This window comes from Gallus gallus, chromosome 33 (genome assembly GCF_016699485.2).
Source record: "Gallus gallus isolate bGalGal1 chromosome 33, bGalGal1.mat.broiler.GRCg7b, whole genome shotgun sequence".
In the NCBI taxonomy this organism is placed as follows: Eukaryota; Metazoa; Chordata; class Aves; order Galliformes; family Phasianidae; genus Gallus; species Gallus gallus.
Genome location: NC_052564.1, coordinates 3,537,090 through 3,560,868, shown reverse-complemented (window position 1 = coordinate 3,560,868; position 23,779 = coordinate 3,537,090). Strand labels below are relative to the sequence as shown.

General features: G+C 49.0%; 4 protein-coding genes across 4 annotated transcripts; 2 read left to right on the top strand and 2 right to left on the bottom strand.

The window, feature by feature from the left end:
• Positions 1 to 274: 274 nt before the first annotated feature.
• On the top strand, positions 275 to 1,334 carry LOC121107957 (olfactory receptor 14J1-like). The gene has a single exon (XM_040654563.1). The coding sequence runs from the start codon at positions 275 to 277 to the stop codon at positions 1,232 to 1,234; it is 960 nt and encodes a 319-aa protein (XP_040510497.1). The 3' UTR covers positions 1,235 to 1,334.
• A 6,944-nt stretch (positions 1,335 to 8,278) lies between these two features.
• LOC100858885 (olfactory receptor 14J1-like) lies at positions 8,279 to 8,833 on the bottom strand (the record flags this gene model as incomplete). The annotated part of the gene is made up of 1 exon (XM_015272897.3): positions 8,279 to 8,833. A coding segment is annotated over one exon (555 nt), but the record flags the coding sequence as incomplete, so codon positions are not given.
• A 5,689-nt stretch (positions 8,834 to 14,522) lies between these two features.
• Positions 14,523 to 15,464, bottom strand: LOC121108043 (olfactory receptor 14J1-like). The gene has a single exon (XM_040654706.1). It carries the CDS (start codon positions 15,462 to 15,464, stop codon positions 14,523 to 14,525), a length of 942 nt encoding a protein of 313 aa, XP_040510640.1.
• Positions 15,465 to 22,819: 7,355 nt separating this feature from the next.
• On the top strand, positions 22,820 to 23,779 carry LOC121108042 (olfactory receptor 14A16-like). Its single transcript, XM_040654705.1, has one exon. The coding sequence runs from the start codon at positions 22,820 to 22,822 to the stop codon at positions 23,777 to 23,779; it is 960 nt and encodes a 319-aa protein (XP_040510639.1).

The following is a 23,779-nucleotide window of genomic DNA, read 5'->3' as shown; positions in this document are numbered from 1 at the left end:
GCAGATCTGGCTGAAGGTACTTCATATTTTCTTACTCTGGAAAAAGACTTCTACTCCAGCTGAGGGCTTTGGTGCTTCATTGTCAGAGCACAGCCCTGAGGGCTGCGTGTCCCAGGACGGATGCAGGCTGTGCCGTTTGGGTGCAGCCGGGTGCCCACTTTCCAAAGTGAAGGAAAAAAATTTATAGCATGACGGGAGGAGTTTCTCTGAGAATAGTCTTGACTTGTCATTATCTTCTGCACTCTGAACAGGACTCCATGCCCAGGGACTGCAGATGCCCAACAGCAGCTCCATCAGCGAGTTCCTCCTCCTGGCGTTGGCAGACACGCGGCAGCTGCAGCTCCTGCACTTCTGGCTCTTGCTGGGCATCTACCTGGCTGCCCTCCTGGGCAACGGCCTCATCAGCACAGCCGTAGCCTGCGACCACCGCCTGCACACCCCCATGTACTTCTTCCTCCTCAACCTCGCCCTCCTCGACCTGGGCTGCATCTCCACCACTCTCCCCAAAGCCATGGCCAACGCCCTCTGGCACACCAGGGCCATCTCCTACGCAGGATGTGCTGCACAGGTCTTTTTCTTTCTCTTCTTCATCACTGCGGAATACTCCCTTCTCACCATCATGTCCTATGACCGCTACGTTGCCATCTGCAAGCCCCTGCACTACGGGACCCTTCTGGGCAGCAGAGCTTGTGCCACCATGGCAGCAGCTGCCTGGAGTACTGGAGTCCTTAATTCCCTGCTGCACACTGCCAATACGTTTTCCCTGCCTCTGTGCCAAAGCAATGCCATCAATCAGTTCTTCTGTGAAATCCCCCAGATCCTCAAGCTCTCCTGCTCAGAATCTTATCTCAGGGAAGTTGGGCTACTCCTTTTTAGTGTCTGTTTAGCCTGTGGGTGTTTTGTTTTCATTGTTGTGTCCTATGTGCAGATCTTCAGGGCCGTGCTGAGGATGCCCTCTGAGCAGGGACGGCACAAAGCCTTCTCCACGTGCCTCCCTCACCTGGCCGTGGTCTCCCTGTTTCTCAGCACTGGCTTTTTTGCCAATCTAAGGCCCCCCTCTCTTTCCTCCCCATCCTTGGATCTGATGATGGCTTTTCTGTACTCAGTGGTTCCTCCAACACTGAATCCGCTCATCTACAGCATGAGGAACCAGGAGCTCAGGGATGCAGTGAGGAAAATGATGCCCTGGTCACATTTCAGCAGGGATAAACTTCTCATCTGTCTCTGCAAATGACTCACAGTCTGTCCCATAACAGCCCTGTATTGCGTTTTTTACTCTTAATAATTTTTCTTTATTTATGTTAATAGATACGTTTTAGTTTTCTATTCATATACATGTGCATGTCTGTAATTATCATTAGTGATCACGGTCTTAGACATGTTTGGCTTCCTACCACTACTCCTGAGACATTACCCTGCTCTCTTTCTCCTGGAGCCTGTATGATCCTGGGTCAGTGCTGACTCCCACAGCCTCTGTGTTCCATCTTTGTATCTGCAGGCAAATGAGATGCCAGCAGGCACCGTGGAGATTATATAGGCTGGATTAGTGAGAGGCATCAGTTTATTAGCCGAAGGACTAATACATTACTTTAGTTTGTGCTTGTCCTAAAACCTTCTAGTCTAACTGCCTGTGGGGTGGTGGGGCTGGGCTGTCCTGCAGAGAGGAAAGCACACAAAGACACCGTTCAGCAAGGCTGGGACCCCAAAAGCACCCTGGAACTCAGCACCCAGCTGCACTGTGCTCACCTTGCCCGGCTCCCAGGTGTTCCCTATGCTGCTCTGTCACTGCCCCTCCTCAACAGGATGGGGGAGAAAACACAGTTAACGAATTCCTGGGCTGAGGCAAAAGGCACTTTATTCTTTCTTTGTGTAGTACCCACTGACAGTAAATTGTGTGTGTTAATGGCTGCGCATCAAATGCAGGTTTTTCTGCACACTTGGGAACAGCTACTGAATTCAGCGTCTCTTTCACCTTAGTATATTAATTGAAACTACACCTAACCCACAACACATTTGACTAATATTTTGTATATTTTAATAGATTTCCAACACAGAAATCTGCTCAGAGTCAGTTAAGATTTCACATCCCTCTTATTCCATATTTATTTTATTTCTGATTACTGTAATTGAAGTGATTCACTATCCTTGCATTTCATCTTTGTTGTCTCACCTCCTAACCTCCTTTCCTAATACTTAACAATAACATCCTAAATTACCCCTGTGTAGCAGTTAGTTATTTCTGTTCTTGCTGTCACACCCAGTCTGTTGTGTCACTGCAGCTCGGGTAATGATTCACTTCTGAATGCTTTGGTCATTGCTGAACTCCAGACCATTCCGACAGGAGCTCTCTGGATACCGAAGTGAAGACTGCTAAGTTACAGAAACACACTTATCTACCAGGTGCCAGCTGTAAGCAAAGAAACAATCTAATAAACAATCTATTTGTGTGTGCAGTAACAAGATGAATTTTTCCGTAACACAACCTTAGTCCTGAGATTTACTGGATTTTGTTTAGCTCAACATTTTCAATATCTAAATGGGAAATCAGTATTTTCCCAAAGCTTCATTAAATTTTGTGTCACAGACCAGTACAAAAATCTACCTGGACTTCTGAAAGGCCTTTGGCATGGTCCCCCATCACATCCTTATCTCTGTGGAGAGATGTGTGAGATGGATTTGAAGGGCGGACACTTCATTTGATGCAGCCCAGGCTGTGGTTGTTTTTCTGGGCTGCAACTGCACACTGCTGATTTGTGTTGAGTTTTTCGTCAACTAACACCCTCAGTGTTTCTCCTCTGGACTGCTCTAAATGCATTCTCCACTCTGCTTGCATTTCTGCTTGGGATTGCTCTGACCCATGGAATATCTTTGCACATGGCCTTCTTGATCTTGACGAGGTTCTCACAGACCCACCTCTGTATCTTGTCACTGTCCGTCTGGGTGTCATCCCTTCTCTTTATTGTGTTGACCACATCACAGAAATTGGTGTCACCCACAAACGTGCTGGAGGTGCACTCAACAGTGCTGTCCAAGTCAGCAACAAAGAGATTAAATAGCACCAGTACCAGCTGCAGACCCCTGAAAAATACCACTGTATCCACACAGCCACTGAGCTGTTGACCACAACTCGGGCTGTGACCATCCATCCAATTCCACATACAGTGAGTGGTCCATCCATCCATTCATGCCTCATCCCTCTCTCTTCAGAGAGAAGGGTCTCATACAGGGCCGTATCAAATGTCTTCCACCAGTCCCAGTAGATGGAAAGTGCCATCATCTCACAATCTACCCTCCAGGCAGTGTACCAACCCATCAGCTTCTCTTGGCCTGCCAGCACATCACACAGATGAAATCTCACCATGACCTTTCAAGTCACAAGCCTGATGCTGACCTTTCAAGTAGACATGTCCAAGTTATGTGTCCATCATATGCTAATGGTCAAGGGATGTGAAAACAAGAACCCAAGGCCTCTTCCTGAATGCAGGCAATCAGCTTCTCAGGCAGAAGGGATCTCTCAGTCAGCCTGCCCAGCTGGTGCCTTCTGCTGGCTTACCAGAGACATGGGAATGACCATGAGCTGCATTCCTAAATGCACAGAGCTCGGCCCTGAATTCAAGGCTGTCCTATTGGCTACTACAGAAAGAATGATTTCCAAGGCTCTTTGTCAGCCATGTTCCTGCTGCAGGTCTGTCACCTCCAGAGAGAGAAGTAATCTCTCAAACAGCATCTCAGACACATGCTTGCTACACGGTGCTGAGTTCTGCTTGCACAAGTGACCTCTCCTCAACATATCTATCCCTGCCTCGTGGCCCATTGCTCAGCACTAGGGCAGCTCTGGGGGGCCCTGCCGGCTGCCGCTTCCCATTCCACCCCAAGGAGCCGTGCTGTGTGTGCTGAGGCCATGTGGGAAGTGATTGGAGCATGGTGGGGAAGCGGTCCGGGGCTGAGGTCTAGGACTCGGGCCTGCAGCCTCCCCTCACTATGCAGAAGGGTTCTTCTCCCAAGGTCCCATTTCGGGACCGGCAGTGCAGTGATCTCTTTGGCTTGACGGGAAGGTGATGGGACCGGGCGCTCTCGAGGAGGGCTGATGAGTGCTGAACTGAGGGACGGAACTGATGTGATGAAATTAAACTCTGTAACCACAGAGTAGTTATAACACAGGTGGGCTTAATCAGCACTGCACACATGCTGGATGCCGAGGGGATAATGTCTCCTAACCTGCGTACCGGAAAGGAAGAAAGACACATACTTAAAGAGCAAGCTGCAAACATACACGTTAGATGTCCAAGAAAAGGCTGGTTTATTACTATGAGTCCCTAAAATTATTGACATTCCCCCTCCTCTCCTCTCCGTCCAGCCCAAGTCTTTTACACATGCTCTTTTACACATGCATATCTCTCGGTGGTCTTTCTGATGAAGGTAATCATGTTATTTTCTTGGGCTTGGGTCAGGATGGAGGACACTTGGCTGGCTCTGGTTGGTCGTCTCATTGTTCAGAACTCCATTCAATAACCCACTGCTTCTTTGTTAATTTGTGTGTTTACGGTCCGAGCCTGCTACCTTGCATGCCAGAGATAGGATACTGTAGAACAAGTGAAGGCAATGACAGAGCCTGTATTTGAGAAACAGGCACTGGAGGAAAAGATATCAGAAAGGAATTGACTCGCCCCTCCTGGTAACAGTGTGGAGAGAGGGACAAGCTGAAGAATGTGACCCTCCCCTGTTTGTAACATCACGTCGCTGGAGAGCAGGGCAGGGGCAAAAGGGGGACCCGCACAGAGACAGACTGCACAGGAAGTATTGCAGAGGCAGAAGGAGTGGCTCCAAACCATCCCCCCTGCTCCAGGCACCCACACACCCATGTAGCCCACCCATTGGTTCAGGCTGTGACCCTGGAATTCCACTACAGATAGATAACAATGTTATTTGGAAAAATGGGAAACCCGCTGTCTGCGCTAATTGTCTGTAGAAGAACATCTGTTATCGGCAGCGAGAACCTGGCTTAGCAAGGTCAAGTAAACCTGAAATAAAGGGTGAGTAAATGCTGTAGAAAAGTGTGAATAAACTCAGAGTAAAGTGTGAGTAAACCCAGAGAAAAGTGTGAATAAACTCAGAGTAAAGTCTGAGCACACCTGGTGCAGTGTGTGACTAAACCAAGAGTGAACTGTGTGTGTAGACCTGAAGTGAAGTGTGAGTAAGACCCAGACTAAGCTGTGAGTACACCCTTAGAAGAGTATGAGTAAAGTCTGTTGAAGTGTGCATAAACCCAAAGCAAGGTGAGAGTAAACTCAGACTAAAGTGTGAGTAAAACCCAGAGAAAGGTATAAGTACACCCGGTGTAGAGTATGTCTAAATGTGGCAAAGTGTGTGTAGATCGGGAGTAAAGTGTGGGGAGACTTGGAGTTAAGTGTGGGAAGACACGGACTGTGATAAAATGTGGACTCAAGTGTGTGTAAATCTGGACAAAAGTGTGGTGTAAAGTGTGAGTAAACCCTTAGTAAAGAGAGAGTAAACCTGGAGTAAAGTGTGAGTAAAAACCCAGAATAAATTGTGAGTAAGCTGGAAGTAAAGAGTGAATAAACCTGTAGTAAACGGTGAGTAAAAGCCAGAGAAAAGTTTGTATAATACCAATGCAACATGTGAGTAAATCCTAAGTAGAGAGTGAGTAAATGCAGGAGAAAAGAGTAAACTCGGAGTAATCTGTGAAAAAACCCACAGTAATCGCTGAGTAAACCTGAAGAAAAGCATGAGTAATCTAGAAGTAAAGTGGTAGTAAACATTGAGTAAAGTGGTAATAAACGTGGAATACAGTCTGTGTAAAATACACAGTAAAGTGTGAGTACACCCAAAGTATAGTAGTGACCAAACCCAGAGTAACGTGTGTGCAAACCCAGTATAAAGTGTTAGCAAAACCAGGAGAAACGTAAGAGTAAACCTAGAGTAATGTGTGAGTAAAACATGAGTAAAGTGTGAGTAAAACATGGAGTAATTGTCAAGTAAAATGCTGAGTAATGTATGGGCACCCACAGAATAAACTGTGTAAAACTGGAGTCAAGTCTGAGTGAACCTGGAGTCAAGTGTGAGTAAGAACCTAAATAAGCAGTAGGAAAAAAAAAAAAAAACAAAAAAAAAACAAGAGTAAAATGTGAGTGAACCCAGAGAAAAGAAAGAGTAAACCCAGAGTAAAGTGTGAAGAAACCAAAAATAATGTTTGAGTAAAATTGGAAATAAAGTTTGGGTAAACCTGGAGTAAAATGTGAGTAAAGCTGGAGTAGAGGGAGAGTAAAACACTAAGTAGACCTAGAGTAAAGTGTGAGTAAACACTCTGCAAAGTATAAGTAAACCTGAAGTAAAGTGTGAGTAAACCCGGAGGGAAGTGTGAGTAAACATAAAGTGTGAGTAAACCTTCTAGAACGTGTGAGTAAATCTTCAGTGAAGCATGAGTAAAACCCAGAGTAAGGTGTGAGTACATCTCAAATAGAGTGTGATTACACCCAGCACAATTTGTGCATAAAACCCATAGAAAAGTCAAAGTAAAGCATGCGTAAAGTGTGAGTAAACCCAGAGTAAAGTGTGAGTAAAACCTGAAAGAAGTTGTGAGTACACCTGGAACAGCGTGTGGGTACACCCGGTGAGCAGTGTGTGTAATACCTGGAAAAAGCTAAGAAGAAAGCTTGAGTAATGCATGAATGAACCCAAAGTGTGAGTTTGAGTAACCCAGAGAAAAGAGTGAGAAAAATACAGAGAAAAGTGTGACTAATCACGGAAGTGTGTGTAAACCTGTAGTAAAGTGTGAGTAATTCCGGAGTAAAGTGCGAATAAAACATGAAGCAAGGTGAGAGTACACCTGGAGTATGGAGTGAGTAAAACCAAGAGAAAAATAAGAGTAAACATGGAGTAAACCTGGAATAAACTTGAATCAAGGTCCGAGTAAACCTGGAATAAAGTGTGAGTACATCCTGAAGTAAGGTGTGAATAAACCCGGTGTAAAGTGTCATGAAGTAAAGGGTGAGTAAAACCATGTGAGAGGTAGATGGTGTTTTTGCAGTGGAAATTTCCAATCACAAAGAAAGCTGCTGAACAGAGCAAGGTTGAGACTGGGGCGTTTGGACCTGGGTAGAATTGGCACAGGCAATACTAGGTAAGGTAATTCTATAGGGCAGGAGAGAGTCCAGTACAGGACAGAACTAGCGGACAGACTGTTGATAATATTGTCCTCCTAGCGCCATACAAAGTACAGAACACACCTAAAAACAAAGGGTTGGTAACAGACACTGTATGGAAATGTCAGGTAGCAACAGCGTTGGAAGGTTGTGAGCCTGAGACACTCTACCAATGAGTCCCAGGAGAGGCTTTACCTGCGTCGGACCCAGGGTATACAATGGGATGGATTTCACTGACTAGTTGTGCAATTTCTCCCTTGTCAGTAGGGGGTGTGCGCCCATTACTGCACTAATGAATAAACTTTTCTTCACAGAAATCTTGGCCTGATTAGAAACTGTTGATCTTGAGCGTGTTTCTCACATAGATGTACAGGTGTGCCATCCAGGGCTGTGAGTGAGCAGGCAATACACGAATCCATCAAAAACAAGTTTGCAGTAAGGGCTTCTTACAGCACAATGGGAACACAGTGAACAGAGCAAGGCCATCTCATTTTTCACAGGACTCTCCTCCGCCATGTCTACAGCCTTCAGTCTGTTGACATGGCAATGCTCTGCCAAGGCTTTGAGACAATTCCAGGCACACCTCAGGAAAAGTGTTTCTCCATGGTCTGCTACGTAACGCAGGACCTGAGGGCTGACACAACTGCAAGGAGAAAGGAGAACAGCGTGGTGCTGCAAAGAGAGCAGCACTGAAAAGACCCTGTCCTGCTGCTGCCCATGGCCGTGGCTCCAGGGAAGCAGCAGCAGCACAACCGAAAGGCAGCAGAGAGGGAGCGGCCACCGGGCAGTGAGGGGCAGCCCCACAGACAGCAGGGCTGCAGCTCCGTGTGGCAGTTGGGCTCTTGGTTCCTGCACCCCTCCTGTGTGCAGGGCTGCTCTCTGGGATCCAGAGGAGGTGGGAGCTGAGATCAATGATATTCTGATGATTTCTTTATTGATTCAAAGAGCCGGGTTAGTTTTGTCCATTAGGATTGCCAGACAGAAGACAAAGGTAGAAAACAAAGAAGAAATGTGATGAACAGTATTGCTTTATTGGAATTAAAACTACCATAGGAACAACAAAGAGGGAGTGAGGGCAAAAAAGATGAAATAAAGGCAGTCCGAGCTTTTCCATTTTAGTGGTGCCGAAGCAATGTATCTCCAAAGAGTGTCCTGAGAGCTTGCTTGATCTCGTGGTTCCTCATGCTGTAGATGATGGGGTTCATGACTGGAGGCACCACCGTGTATAACACTGCCACCACCAGGTCCAGGAATGGGGAGGAAAGTGATGGGGGCTTCAGATTGGCAAATGTGGCAGTGCTGACAAAGAGGGAGACCACAGCCAGGTGAGGGAGGCATGTGGAGAAGGCTTTGTGCCGTCCCTGATCAGAGGGCATCCTCAGCACAGCCCTGAAAACATGCACATAGGAGAAAAGAATGAAAGCAAAACACCCAGATGCTAAAGATATACTAAATACAAGAAGTGAAATTTCCTTGAGGTAGAACTGTGAGCAGGAGAGCTTGAGGATCTGGGGGATTTCACAGAAGAACTGATCCACAGCATTGCCATGGCACAGAGGCAGGGAAAATGTATTGGCAGTGTGCAGCACGGAATTAAGGACCCCAGTGCCCCAGGCAGCTGCTGCCATGGTGGCACAAGCTCTGCTGCCCAGCAGGGTCCCGTAGTGCAGGGGCTTGCAGATGGCAACGTAGCGGTCATAAGACATGATGGTGAGAAGATAATATTCTGTTGAAAACAAAAATGAAAAGAAAAAGACCTGTGTGGCACATCCTGCGTAGGAGATGGCCCTGGTGTGCCAGAGGGCATTGGCCATGGCTTTGGGGAGAGTGGTGGAGATGCAGCCCAGGTCGAGGAGGGCGAGGTTGAGGAGGAAGAAGTACATGGGGGTGTGCAGGCGGTGGTCGCAGGCTACGGCTGTGCTGATGAGGCCGTTGCCCAGGAGGGCAGCCAGGTAGATGCCCAGCAAGAGCCAGAAGTGCAGGAGCTGCAGCTGCCGCGTGTCTGCCAACGCCAGGAGGAGGAACTCACTGATGGAGCTGCTGTTGGGCATCTGTGGTTCCTGGGCATGGAGTCCTGTTCAGGGTGCAGGAGATAATGACAAGACAAGAACATTCTCAGTGATACTCATCCCACCATTCTATAAAGTCTTTCTTTCTTTAAGCACAGTGTTCATTTTGCTCCATCACTTCAGTTTAACTTCACGAGGTTCATGATTCTATAAGAAGTAGAAGCTGAAGGAGCTTTAGCCTTCCTCTCATTTCCTAATCATATCCCAGACTCCTGGATATTTTCCTCATAGGAGCTGTTTCCATGTCTCATGTCTTTACCATGTCTGCACTCAGGGCGCCCATCCCTACCTCTGTGCACTTAAATTTCTCTTAGGGAATGCTGCCTGTTTGCAGGGTAGTTCCATGTTCATGTGTGCAGAAAAACAAAAGGACGAATAACTCAGCTGGTGCTGTCCTTTGGGAGAGGAGAGGCTGAGAGCACATGAGGAGATTGCTCATATAACAGCAGATTGAGGGAGGTGCAATTCAGGAGTCTCAGAGCTGTGATCATACTTGACAGCTCCCTTCAGATTTCTGCCTCCAACTCCTTCCCCTTCCTTAAGAACAGTAAATAGAAAATCCCTGCCTTGTCTCTCCCCTTGCAAAGTGCTCTTGGAAACATTGTAGGGTTCAGTGTAGCTGTGAGTCCCCTGCCCCAGGCAGCAGCTGTGGCAGCAAAAGGCCCCTGCCCTGCCCTGCCGGGGGGCTCCTTCCCCCCACACATCTCCCCGCAGCGCCCTGGGCAGCTCCCCGGGCAGGCTGAGTGCTGAGCCTGGCAGGCGGCAGAGTCCCTGCCCCGGCACACAGCCCCTGGGGCACAGCAGGGATCTGTGCACCTGCTCTGCACCACAGGAATGGGTACCTGCATGTGGACTGGGTCTTTTTCCGTGAAAAAGAAACACAGAATGTTTGCAGCCTGATCTGCAATGAGATGTCCCAAAGTCAGTGATACCTTCAGGAAAATGAGCTGCATTGCCTGCAGCAAGAAACTTACCTTCTTAAAAGATGAAAGCAATGCTCCTCCGGTGAGCTCACAGCCTGCTCACACTGTACACATCCTGTAATCTCTCCGTCCTTTTTGTTATATCCTCATGTCACCTGCACATCATGTCCCTTGCCCTTTTGTGCTGTACAGAGGAGCTGCTCCTGGGCATAGCTCTATAGTGCTGCCCACTTGTATGAGCTCCCTGTGTCCCAGTAGCCCAGCCCAGCTCAGCAGTAGAGGATGTCATTTTCATCCTTCCCACTCATCTCCCCTGAGATGTCCCTGGGTCTCCATGGCCAACAGCTCCTGAAAGACAACAGCATTGTGACTGTACTTGGAAATCTGCTGCATTAACCACCAAATGTCCAGTGGACAGTGATAAATTACAGACATACAGTTATTCCTACCAGAGAATGTTTGCTGTAACCAAAAGTGCACACAGAGAAGGACAAGGAGGGGTGGACTTCCCCTGGGCAGGGCAGTGATCCAGCTGAGGCAGTGCAGGCATTTCATCCCTAAATGAAAAGCCTGCAGCTGAAATAGGATTCAGCTCCCCACGGACCCACAGGAGCTGGGATTCCTCTGGTTCAGTTCTGGTGTGCACAAGGAGTTGCCTGCATGTGAGCTCCTGCTCTGCGTCCTTGGTTTTTCTGCGGGGATCAGTCGCTCACACACAGACCCTGGGTGATGACCAAGGTGCCTCAGGCAGCTTCAACTGATGAAACCTCTGTTTTCTATTGGCTCACATGTAAATGGTGTCAGAAGCAGCCAAGTATCATGCCAGTTCTCTGGGCTGTCCAGCACACTCATGTGCAGCAACAAATGCAACACCTGGCCTTCAGGAAAGCCATGGCCCAGTTGCAGGCCTGAGCTCTTGTTTGGACCACAGGGACATGGTTAAATGGCTTCCACAACTGGACGGTCGCACAAGGGGAATACAGAGTCTTTACAGAGGATGTGATTTTTTTCTGCCCCACTCACGTTCCCTGAGAATTTCCTGGGTCTCCATGGCCAACAGCTCCTGAAAGACAACAGCATCATGATTGCATTTTGTCTTGGATCTGCAAATGATGCCTAGATTGTTGGAATAGCACGACCCTCTTGCCATGGCTTGCTGCATGCACCACTCCCACTTGGCATCACGTTGTAATGCACAGCTGTTGTAGGCTGTGAGGATGTCCAGTATGAACAGGTAGTCAACCATCATGCAACATTCAAGTTCAGAAGTTTCATATCCAAGTCAGAGGCACCATTGCCTCACTGGAAGAGTTTGACTCTGGAGATGTCATGTTTGATGCTAACTCACATGCAGAGGACCAATTAATGACTCCAAGCATCTCAGCAACAATATGGAGGAAGTGTTCTGAATAGCTATAACCAGTGAGAATGCTGTCTTCTGAACACCAGAACCATGGTGTGGATGCAAGATCGAGCCAGGTTAAACCCAATGATGCTTCTGATTTGGGGTGCTTCCTGAAGCATCTTTACCTAATGTATTCATCCAAAGGAATAAACAAGACAGAGCAGATTACCTTGAGTGTGAGCACGTGGCATGTGCAGGACAGCCAGGGGATCAGGCCCAGCCAACATGCATTCATGAATGACGGGTCCTGCTTGACCTCCCTGCTCCTACTATGACCAGGTGACCTGCCTGGTGCACAAGGGAAAAGCTGTGGATGTGATCTACCTAGACTTTGTCAAAGCCTTTGATTCTGTCTCCCACAGCACTCGCCTGGAGAAGCTGGCAGCCCATGGCTTGGACAGGTGTTCTCTTTTCTGGGTAAAGAACTGGCTGGATGGCCAGGCCCAGGGGGTGGTGGTGAATGGAGTTAGATCCTGCTGGTGGCCAGTCACGAGTGGTGTTCCTCAGGGATAAGCGCTGGGACCTGCCCTGTTTAATATCCTTACTGATCCAATGGCTGATGACAGCGGGATGAGCTTTAGCAAGACAAAGTGCTGAGTCCTACACTTTGGTCATGATAACCCGTGCATTGCTAGAGGCCTGGGGCAGTGTGGCTGGCCAGCTGCAAGGAGGAAAAGGAGCTGGGTATGTTAGCGAAGCGCAATTGGTTCCAGATGAAACATGCAAAATTTCATCCAAGCTTAAGAAAATATTTCTTTACTGTATGCTGCTGATAAGCAGAAGTGGCTGCCCAGAGGGTTACCTTCCCTGTAGGTATTCAAAACACTTGTTGTGCCACTCTTGGAAATGCAATTCTGCAGCCCTGTGCACAGGTGGAGGCCTGTGGTGAATGGTGTTCCCAGAGGTTCATCTTGGGACTGGTGATCTTTATCATCTTTATGAGTGAAATAGACAGTGGGATGGAGTGTACCCTCAACAAGTCTGATGATGACACCAAGCTGAGGGGTGCAACTGATACAACAGAAGGAACAGATGTCATCCAGAGGGACCCGAAGAAACTTGAAAAGTGGGCGAATGTGAACCTGATGAGATTCAACAAGCCCAAATGCAAGGTGTTGAACATGGGTTGGGGCAATCCCAGATATGTGCACAGGCTGGGAAAATAACTCACTGAGAGCATCTCTGCGGAGCAGGATTTGGGGGCCCTGATGGACAAAACGCTGGACATAAGAAAGCAGTGTGTGCTTGCAGCCCCAAAGACCAACAGCATCCTGTGCTGCAACCAAGGGGGCTGGCCAGCACGGTGAGGGAGTTGTTTGTCCCACCTGCTCCGACCCCATCACACCCCATATGGATTACTGCATCGAGGCCTGGGGCTCCCAACACAAGAAGGATGTGGAGCTGTTGGAGTCCATCTGAGAGGAGATCCACCAAGATGATCAGAAGGACGGAGAGCTTCTCCTATGAAGACAGGCTGAGGCAGCTGTGCTTGTTCAGCTAGGAGAAGAGAGGACTCTGGGGAAACCCCACTGCGGCCTTCCAGTATTTAAAAAGAGCTCATAGGCAGGAAGGAAATCAACTTTCTGCACAGTATGAATATGGTAGGACAAGGGGGAACAGTTTCTACTAAAAGAGGAAACATTTAGATTACATATTAGGAGAAAATTCTTTGCTCAGAGGGTGGTAAAGCACTGGAACAAGTTGCCCAGAGATGCTGGACAACAAGGAGGTACTCAAGGCCAGGCTGGATCTGGCCCTGGACAACCTGATCTAGTGGGTGGCAACTTGACCATGGCAGGGCAGTTAGAAGGGATATGTTAGGTTCCTTCCAACCTAACACATTCCATGACTTAATGATTCTATGATAAGTGTCACCAAGAATGGAGCTCTAGGTCCAGCAGTTGGTCACTTACAGATCAGCCTGGGACTCTCAGTCTGTGTCCTCCAATCTGTGGAGAACCTCCGGAAACAAAACAGGAGGGAGCAACTCCTTGGCTGCATGGCTGACACCAGCTTTGGAAGCAACCTCCAGGATTCTGTCTCTGCCCTGAGCAGCTGTGGGGGATGGAGAGGTCAGTTTGACCTCTTTGACTGCTGACTTGATGATAATGAGGCTCTGGGAAAAAGAAAGAAGGGCTGAGTAACAGGACGTTTTGCATTTAAGCGTGAGATAAGGTCGCTGCTGTTATGAAGATTTGTTATGAAACTTGCTTGAATTCTAGCCCATGGATTCTTAGTAGAAATGTACTGAATACATGTGTTAGACTATAAAAAGCTTGCTTGGGAGAATAAAGGAGAATCTTTCGCACGAGAAACCTGTGTTGTGTTGCTAGCCTACAACAAGCAGCCCCTTGTGTTATGGTGGTGGTAGCAGGGAGACAAACTCTGACACATTGGTGCACATTCCCTGTTCCTGCCTGCTACCGCACTGCCACTGGATGCCTCTGGATGCCACTGTACAGACAACAGGACTGCTGTCAATTCATATGAGACCCAAGGGCTACCAGGAGTGTAGAGGTACAGTAGGAAGGCATGGAAGCGGAAAGAGAGCAGCACTCAAAAGACCACACCTTGCCCTTGCCCATTGCCACGGCCCCAGGAATGCAGCAACCGTGACCCAAAGGCGGTGAGGAGCAGAAGCCCACTGAGTAGTGAGGTGCAGCCTGCAAGGAAACTTGGGCTGCTGCTCCATTTGGCAGCTGGGCTCTTGGCCCCTGAAACCCTCCTGCATAAGGGGGTTTCTCTTCCAGCTCTGGAGGAGAAGGGAAGAAAAGTGAGCTGAGAGAAATGAATTTCTGCTGTCCTCTTCATTGTTCTTATGCACATGGTAAGCGCAGTTCTGTAGGTACATGAGATGACTGGGTCAAAATAAATAATTAACGAGAAGGTTTAGAATAACTCTATTTAAAACAAAATGCAAGTTTTAGGGAATAACAAACACAACATTTAACAAAATACTGTTTTAATATTTTCTGATATGGCTGGGGATTTCCCATAGTTTCCTCAGGGCATCCCTGAGCTCCTGGTTCCTCATGCTGTAGATGAGAGGATTCACTGTGGGAGGTACCACCGAGTACAGAACTGCCACCACCAGGTCCAGGGAAGGGGAGGAGATGGAGCGGGGCTTCAGGTAGGCAAACATGCCAGTGCTCACAAAGAGGGAGACCACAGACATGTGGGGGAGGCACGTGGAGAAGGCTTTGTGCCGTCCCTGCTCAGAGGGCATCCTCAGCACAGCCCTGAAGATCTGCACATAGGAGAAAAGAATGAAAACAAAACACCCAAAAATAAAAGAAAGGCTAAAATCAATAATCCCAGCTTCGCTGAGGTAGTCTGATTCTGAGCAGGAGAGCTTGAGGATCTGGGGGATTTCACAGAAGAACTGATCCACAGCATTGCCTTGGCAGAGTGGGATAGAAAATGTATTGGCAGTGTGCATCAAGGAATAGAGAACGCCAGTGCCCCAGGCAGCTGCTGCCATGGTGGCACAAGCTCTGCTGTTCATCAAGGTCCCATAGTGCAGGGGCTTGCAGATGGCAACGTAGCGGTCATAGGACATGATGGTGAGAAGGAAAGTCTCTGCAGAAAGTAAGAATAATAAAAAGAAGACCTGTGCAGCACATCCTGTGTAGGAGATGGCCCTGGTGTGCCAGAGGGCATTGGCCATGGCTTTGGGGAGAGTGGTGGAGATGCAGCCCAGGTCGAGGAGGGCGAGGTTGAGGAGGAAGAAGTACATGGGGGTGTGCAGGCGGTGGTCGCAGGCTACGGCTGTGCTGATGAGGCCGTTGCCCAGGAGGGCAGCCAGGTAGATGCCCAGCAAGAGCCAGAAGTGCAGGAGCTGCAGCTGCTGCGTGTCTGCCAACGCCAGGAGGAGGAACTCGCTGATGGAGCTGCTGTTGGGCATCCGTGGTTCCTGGCATGGAGTCCTGTTCAGGGTGCACAACATAATGACAAGACAAGGCCATTCTCAGAGTGACACCTCCTGCTATGCTATAAAACCTTTTATTTCTTTAAGGACAGTGTTCATTAGCTCAATTACTTGGAAATTTAATTTCATGAAGCTCAGCAATCCATAAGCAGAAGAAGCTTATGGAGCTTTTGCCTTCCTAATCATTTTCTAATCTTATCCCATCTTCCTGGCTATTTTGTTTCCATGTATCTCATGTTTACCCCAACTGCTCTTAGAGACCACAACCCAACGTTTGTGCACTTGAATTTGTTAGAGAAATCTGCCTGTTTGCAGGATAAGGGCATTATTCATATCAGCAGAAAACGGCAATCATTTCAACTGCTTCTGTCCTTCGAGAATGGAGTGGCTGAAAGCAAATTCTCTGTCACTGTATACACAACAAGTGACAGAGTGAAGTAAAATTCAGGAGTCTCAGAGGTGTGTTCAAAGTTGACAGCCTCTTTTCAGATTTCAGCCTCCAATCCTTTTTCCTTCCCTAAGAATAAGAAAAGGAAAATCCCTGCCTTGTCTCTCCTCTTGCAAAGTGCTCTTGGAAACACTCGGGGGTGCAGCGTAGCTGTGATCCCCCTGCCCCAGGCAGCAGCTGTGGCAGCAGAAGGCCCCTGCCCTGCCCTGCCGGGGGGCTCCTTCCCCCCACACGTCTCCCTGCAGCGCCCTGGGCAGCTCCCCGGGCAGGCTGAGCGCTGAGCCTGGCAGGCGGCAGAGTCCCTGCCCCGGCACACAGCCCCTGGGGCACAGCAGGGACCCTGCTCTGCACCACAGCCCTGGGCATCTGGCTGCACCCCCAGCTGCACAGCCTGCAGCCGTCCTGGGACACGCAGCCCTCAGGGCTGTGCTCTGATGCTGCAGCATGGAAGCCCCCATCTGGAGCAGGTCTTTTTCCACAATAAAGAAACACCAAGCGTCTGTAGCCTGATCTGCTAAGGGATGTCCCAAGTTTAGAGAGCTCTCTAGGAAAATCAGATTCATTGCCTGCAGCAAGCAACTTACCTAGTCAAGGTCAATGAGTGGTGAGCCTCGAGTGAGCTCACAGCTTGGTCACTCTCCACAAAGCCTGTAAACTCTCACCCTTCTCTCCACCCCATAACCTTCAGATCATGTCCCCAGCCCTGCTGTGCTTTGCAGAAGAGCTGCTCCTGGGCACAGCTGTCTCTCTGCAGCACTGCCCACTTGTAGGAGCTCTCTGTGTCCCAGGAGCCCAGCCCAGATCAGCAGCAGAGGAGGTGATTTCCTTCTCCCCACAACTCTCCCTGGAGATATCCATGGCCCTCCTGAGCTGACAGCTCCTGCAAGGCAGCAGGGTCATCACTGCAGAACGCACTTCAATGTCAGATCCATTAATCAACACGTCCACAGGATTCCAAAAGCATGGATGTTCCAACTAAAAGAAATTTGACCACAATGAAAGCAAATGCCCAATCAGGAAACCTCTGCTCATGACCAGTATGAAAAAAGTCACACAGATAAGGACAGGGAGGGGTTGACTCCTCCTGTTCTGGGCAGTGATAGCGCTGAGGTAGTGCAGGCATAACATTACAGAATCATTCAATGATTAGGCTAATGTTTGTGGGGCTTTCAAAATGCACCTGGTTTCAAGTCCCAACCATGAGCAGGCTGCCAACCACTGGATCAGGCTGCCCAGGATCCCATCCATTCTGACCTTGAATGCCTCCACTGATGTGGCACACAAAACTTCTTTGGGCAACGTGTTTCTTAAAGGCTGAACTAAATCTCCCCTCTGTACGTTAAAGCCATTTCCCTTTGTCCTATTACTGTCACACAATCTCATCCCAACCCTAAGGTTAAGACATGTCATCTGCTGTTGGAAACCCCGGGACTGAAATGGGATCAGTTCCCCAGAGGTCCATGGGAGCCATATGTCCTCTTAGCTGAGTTCAGATGTACACAAAGTTCAGATGTCTGTGTGTGAACCTCTCATCTGAATGGTTGATCTTCATTCAACAGGGACTGCATTGCTCACACAGACACACTCAGGGGTGTCCGAGGTGCCTGGGGAGATCCTAGTTGTGTGCTGTTGCTTATAAAGTGTGGTGGAAAATCTCTGAGATAGACACCTCCTTCCTGAGCATCAGCTGAGGGCCAGAAGGGAGGAATTCTTGGCCATCCTAAATGCCACCACAGCCCTGTGCTTAGGGCACCCAGTGTGCCTTTTGCACCTGTCCCCATGGAGCATGTCGTGTTATTCTACTGACCAAATGGATGAGCTCACAACAGAAGAGCCACATCTTCCTCTCTGCCCCATCTGTGGCATACTCTGGAGTTCAAGGCATTACCAAATGCATTACCAAATCTTTGGCACGTCTACATTCTTTCACTGATGACACCTTATTTTGCTCTGGGCTCTCATTTGAATGGCATCAGAAGAAGCCTAGGGTCATGCCAGTTCCCATTTCAGAGGAATCTCGCAGACGTTGTTCCAGTTTGAAAGAAGAGGAAGAAAGATGAAATCAGCAGTTACGGATGTGACATTCACACTCCAGTTCTTGGTAAAATTATGGAGAAAATGTTACTGGGAATCACTGAAAAACACCTGAAGGTCAATTCTGTCATTGGTCACAGCCAACACGAGTTTAATGAAGGGAAGGTCCTATTTAACTTGATGTCCTTTCAGTAAGAAGTCACCCATCTAATTGACAAAAGGAAGCCAAATGATGTTACGTATTAGGATTTCATTAGAAATTTAAATACTGTTCCTCACAGTTTCCTTCAGGATAAAATTTCCTGCAAAACCATTAGACATAAACATAATGTGATGGGTGAGCATGTGGCCAATGAGACGGGCCCAAAGGATTACAGTACGCGTGTTCCATCAGGCAGGGGGATGGTCACTAGCAGGGTTCCCCAGGGCTCCATTTAGGGCCACTTCTCCTTAAAGTTTTCATCAGTGACTTGCAAGTAGGACCAGAGGATGTTCTGAGCAAGTTTGCTGACAATGCTAACTTAGGTGGAGCTGTTGCTTCCACTGAGGGTTCAGAGGACTAGCATAGAAATGTGGACAAGAAAGAGATCTAGACAACATCCAACCACATGATGTATGACAAGAACAAGTGCCAGATTCTGCACCTGGGGAGGGTCAACTCTGAACATACGCAGAGACTGGGAATGGGACGCTGTCTTGCTATCAGGGATTTGGGGGTCCCGGTCAACATCAAATTGAACGTGAGTCAGCAGTGTGCTCAGGCAGCCAGGGAGGCCAACTGTCCCATTGAGTGCAATGAACACGGCATTGCCAGCTGGGTGAGGGAAGGGATTGTCCCTCTCTGCTCTGCACTGCTGCAGCCTCACCTGGAGCACTGGGTGCACTTCTGGGCATCACACAACATAAAGGACATAAAACTATGGGAGTGTGTCCAAAGGAGAGCACTGGACGAGGACCCCAAGGAAAGGAGTTACAGCACCAAGATTGCAGGAGTTCAAGAAGCATTCAGACAACACTCTCGATGATATGGTCAGCTATTTGGGTGGTTGCATGGAGCCAGAAGTTGGACTTGATAATCCTTGCGTGTCCTTTCCAGCACAGGATATTCTAGGATTCTATGATAGTGGGTGCAAGCATGATGATGTTGGAGTCACTATGCTGTCGCAGTGGATGCGAGCTTACTGACACCTGAGTCATTGTGTTGTCTCGGTGGTGTAGTGAGCAGTGATGTCAGAATTACAGAGTTGTGGCAGTGGTCAGCATTACAGTGATGTCAGAGTCATTGTGCTGTTAAGGGGAGAAAAGCTCAGTGAGTACAGCACCACTGCATTATATCACAGCTGATATGAGCACAGTGGTGTTGCAGTCAGTCAGGAGCTCTGCATGTGTGTGAGCATCAAACATGGCATCCCCAGAACCAAACACTCCCAGTGAGGAAATGGAGCGTCCAGCTAGGCCTCAGAGATCTGAAGTTCCAAGTTTTATTGTCACTGACTATTTGTTCAGACTGGGCCCTTCTCACATCCCACAGCCTGGGATGAGACACACTGCCCACATGGGACTTGGGCCTCATGGCATCCTTGCACCCCATGCAGAGCCCGGGATCTGCTGTCCCCTTGTCTTTCATTTGACCCCACACAGACCTGCATCCCACTGCCCCTGAAAGGGCCCTGAGCCAGCATGAGGGACAGGATCTCCCTGCCAAGGGTCTGGGGATCAGGGCTTGGCCTTTCTGCTTCATAAGACAAAGGAGGCTTTTCTCGGCATCACAGCCACCATCCCAGAGCCTTTGCCTGCCTGTAACCATGGCTGCCAATTATCTGCTCTAACAAGTCCCTGGGGAAGATTCCTTGTTAGTAGCCCTCAGTGGAGCCCATTAATATTCCAAGAAACTTCTCTGTTCCTTCTGACTTGGTCTTCTTGAGCCCTTCATGCCATCTTCTCTCTTCAGTGGTCGTTGATGGACTCAGCAGCAGCAAATGCCCCCTGAGGCCCATTAGAGCCTAAGGAGCCCTCCTGTGCCTTGTGCCTTCCTGTCATCTTCTTCAGCTGTTCAGAACTTGTACAGCTAACTGGTGAGGTATCTGGAGAAAGCTTAAAGAGGACGAGACTGATGGGCATTTAAGAAGTCTATTTATTCGTTCATTTATTGATAGTTGTGTATAAACAAGAATTTAAAGCAGCACTTTGAAGTTGATACTGATCCAGGATGTCCCTGAATGAACTTTGCTCTGTCACTGTTGTGGACAAATATCCTCCTCAACTTCCCCACCCCATTTTTACTCCCATTGGCCCCATGGGACTGGCATCACTTTTCCTCACATCACTCTTCTCCTCTGGAGTCACCCGCTCACTGTTAAACCTCCTTTGCACCAACTCCCACTGGCTTTCCTCAGAGAACCAGCTGCATGTGGGCAATGAAAGAGTTCCTTTTTTTTTTTGCCAACAAACAGAAAGAAACATGATGTAATTGAATGAATTGAATGCAACTGCATGCCTTGTCCAAGCTGCATCTACTGAGGTTTGTCTTTCACAAGGAATATTTGTACAAGAAATGAGTTAGACAGAGATAGGACGGGATAGATATAATCACAGTAAAGGAGTGGACAAGAGAGTCCATCAGACTTTGGAGAGATGGAGCAGGTTCCAATAATCTCTCTGAAGGTCACAGATCAGGCAGAGAGTTGGGAGGTATCTGAGTGAACAAAGAGCAAGGGATGGGGAAATGTGGAGAGCAGTGGGAAGAGCGTGTGTCCAGATGGCCTGCTGAAAACATGCCCTTCTGCATGGCCATTGATTTAGGAGCGCTGGAGACACCTGGAGGATGAGGGACATGAAATACACAGCAGGGTAGAGCAGCAGTGGGCACTGGATATTAGACACAGGGCATTGTCACTGGCACCACTGTCTGTGTCTCTGTACCTGAAGGCATCTGTGTCCTGCTATCATCGTTCTGGAAAATGTAGTCCTTTTCAGAAAAAAAAAAATAAAAAATAAAAAGATACAAAATCCTCAAAGAAAATAATAGATACAAAATCTACCTCTATCCCCTCTCTGGCCTTCAGCTGTTGCTCAGGAGGGAGGTGTCTATCTCAGGGATTTCCCACACAGCTTACAAGGACCAGCACACATCCAGGAGCACCCCAGGCACCTTGGTCACCACCCAGGGTCTGTGTGTGAGCAACTGACTCCCCGCTGAAGGACCAAGGACTCAGAGCAGGAGCTCATATGCAGGCACCTCCTTCTGCACACCTGAACTGAACCAGAGGAACCCCAGCTCCTGTGGGCCCGTGGGGAGCTCAAGCTCATTTCAGCCCCAGGGTTTCCATATAGGGATGATATGTCTACACTGCCTCAGCTGGATTACTGCCATGCCCAGGGGAAGTCCACCCCTCCCTGTCCTTCTCTGTGTGCCCTTTTTGTTACAGCAAACACTTGCTGGTAGGACTAACCATGTGTCTGGAATTGGTCACTGTCATTTGGTGGTTAATGCAGCAGATTTCAAAGTACAGTCAAAATGAGCCCCAGGGACATCTCAGGGGAGATGAGTGGGAAGGATAAAAATGACATCCTCTGCTGCTGAGCTGGACCAGACTTCTGGGACACAGGGAGCTCCTACAAGTGGGCAGTGCTGCAGAGAGACAGCTGTGCACAGGAGCAGCTCTACTGCACAGCTCAGCAGGGCTGGGGGAAAGATCTGCAGGTGGCACGAGGATAGAAGAGAAAGGAGTGTGAGCAGGCTGTGAGCACACTGGAGGAGGAATATTGCTCTCAGCTCTTCACAAGGTAAATCTCTGGCTACAGGCAGTGCAGCCACTTTTCCTGGAGGGATCACTAAGTTTGAAAACAACCCAGAGCAGATCAGGCTGAAGACACAACATGTTTCCTTACTGTGGAGAAAAACATGCTCCAGATGAGGTCTTCCATGCTGTAGTGTCAGAGCACAGCCCTGAGGGCTGCGTGTCCCAGGACGGCTGCAGGCTGTGCAGCCGGGGGTGCAGCCGGGTGCCAAGGGCTGTGGTGCAGAGCAGGGTCCCTGCTGTGCCCCAGTGGCTGTGTGCCGGGGCAGGGACTCTGCCGCCTGCCAGGCTCAGCACTCAGCCTGCCCGGGGAGCTGCCCAGGGCGCTGCGGGGAGACGTGTGGGGGGAAGGAGCCCCCCGGCAGGGCAGGGCAGGGGCCTTCTGCTGCCACAGCTGCTGCCTGGGGCAGGGGGCTCACAGCTACACTGCACCACAAGGTGTTTCCAAGAGCACTTTGCAAGAGGAGGAAAAAGGCTGAGATTTTCCCTTTCCTATTCTGAGGGAAGGGAAATGGACTGGAGGCATAAATCTAAAATCGGCTGTCAACTTTGAACATATCTCAGAACCTACTGAATTGTACTTTAATCAATCACTTCTTTTGTATACAGTCACAAAGAATGTGCTTTCAGCCTCTCATTTCTCGAAGAATGGAACCAGTTGAAATGATTGCTGTTTTCTGCAGACATGAATAACACACTTATCCTACAAACAGGCAGCATTATCCAACAGAAATTGAAGGACACAGAGGTTGGCACTGTGGGCTCTAAGAGCAGTTGGGGTAAAGAGATGAGACATGAAAGCAGATGAAAATATCCAGGGAGATGGGATAAGATTAGGAAATGAAAGGAAGGCAAAAGCTCCATAAGGTTCTTCTGCTTCTGGAATGCGGAACTTCATGAAAATAAATTCAAGTTATGGTAATAAAGGAATATTGTACTAAGAGAATGAAAACATGTTAGAGTACAGTGGGATGAGTGATTCTGAGAATTGCGTTGTCTTGTCATTATCTTCTGCACCCTGAATAGGACTCCATGCCCAGGAACCGCGGATGCCCAACAGCAGCTCCATCAGCGAGTTCCTCCTCCTGGCGTTGGCAGACACGCGGCAGCTGCAGCTCCTGCACTTCTGGCTCTTGCTGGGCATCTACCTGGCTGCCCTCCTGGGCAACGGCCTCATCAGCACAGCCGTAGCCTGCGACCACCGCCTGCACAGCCCCATGTACTTCTTCCTCCTCAACCTCGCCCTCCTCGACCTGGGCTGCATCTCCACCACTCTCCCCAAAGCCATGGCCAATGCCCTCTGGCACACCAGGGCCATCTCCTACGCAGGATGTGCTGCACAGGTCTTTTTCTTTGTCTTCTTCATCTCAGCAGAGTACTGCATTCTCACCATCATGTCCTATGACCGCTACGTTGCCATCTGCAAGCCCCTGCACTACGGGACCCTGCTGGGCAGCAGAGCTTGTGCCACCATGGCAGCAGCAGCCTGGGGCACTGTGCTTCTCTATTCCCTGCTGCACACTGCCAATACATTTTCCCTGCCTCTGTGCCAAGGCAATGCTGTGGATCAGTTCTTCTGTGAAATCCCCCAGATCCTCAAGCTCTCCTGCTCAGAATCCTATCTCAGGGAAGTTGGGTTACTCCTTTTTAGTGTCTGTGCATGTCTTGGGTGTTTTGTCTTCATTGTTGTGTCCTATGTGCAGATCTTCAGGGCCGTGCTGAGGATGCCCTCTGAGCAGGGGCGGCACAAAGCCTTCTCCACGTGCCTCCCTCACCTGGCCGTGGTCTCTCTGTTTGTCAGCACAGGCTTTTTTGCCTACGTGAAGCCCCCCTCTATCTCCTCCCCATTCATAGATCTGACAGTTGCACTTCTGTACTCTGTGGTTCCTCCAACACTGAACCCTATTATCTACAGCATGAGGAACAAGGAGATCAAGCATGCCCTCCGCAAACTGTTGCAATATGTGCACTATTCCACCTTCAATAAAGTGCCCATCTTCCTCACGTGA

Coding starts and splice junctions, on each gene's coding strand:
- LOC121107957 (XM_040654563.1), top strand. CDS start 275: ATGCCCAACAGCAGCTCCATCAGCGAGTTCCTCCTCCTGGCGTTGGCA.
- LOC121108043 (XM_040654706.1), bottom strand. CDS start 15,464: ATGCCCAACAGCAGCTCCATCAGCGAGTTCCTCCTCCTGGCGTTGGCA.
- LOC121108042 (XM_040654705.1), top strand. CDS start 22,820: ATGCCCAACAGCAGCTCCATCAGCGAGTTCCTCCTCCTGGCGTTGGCA.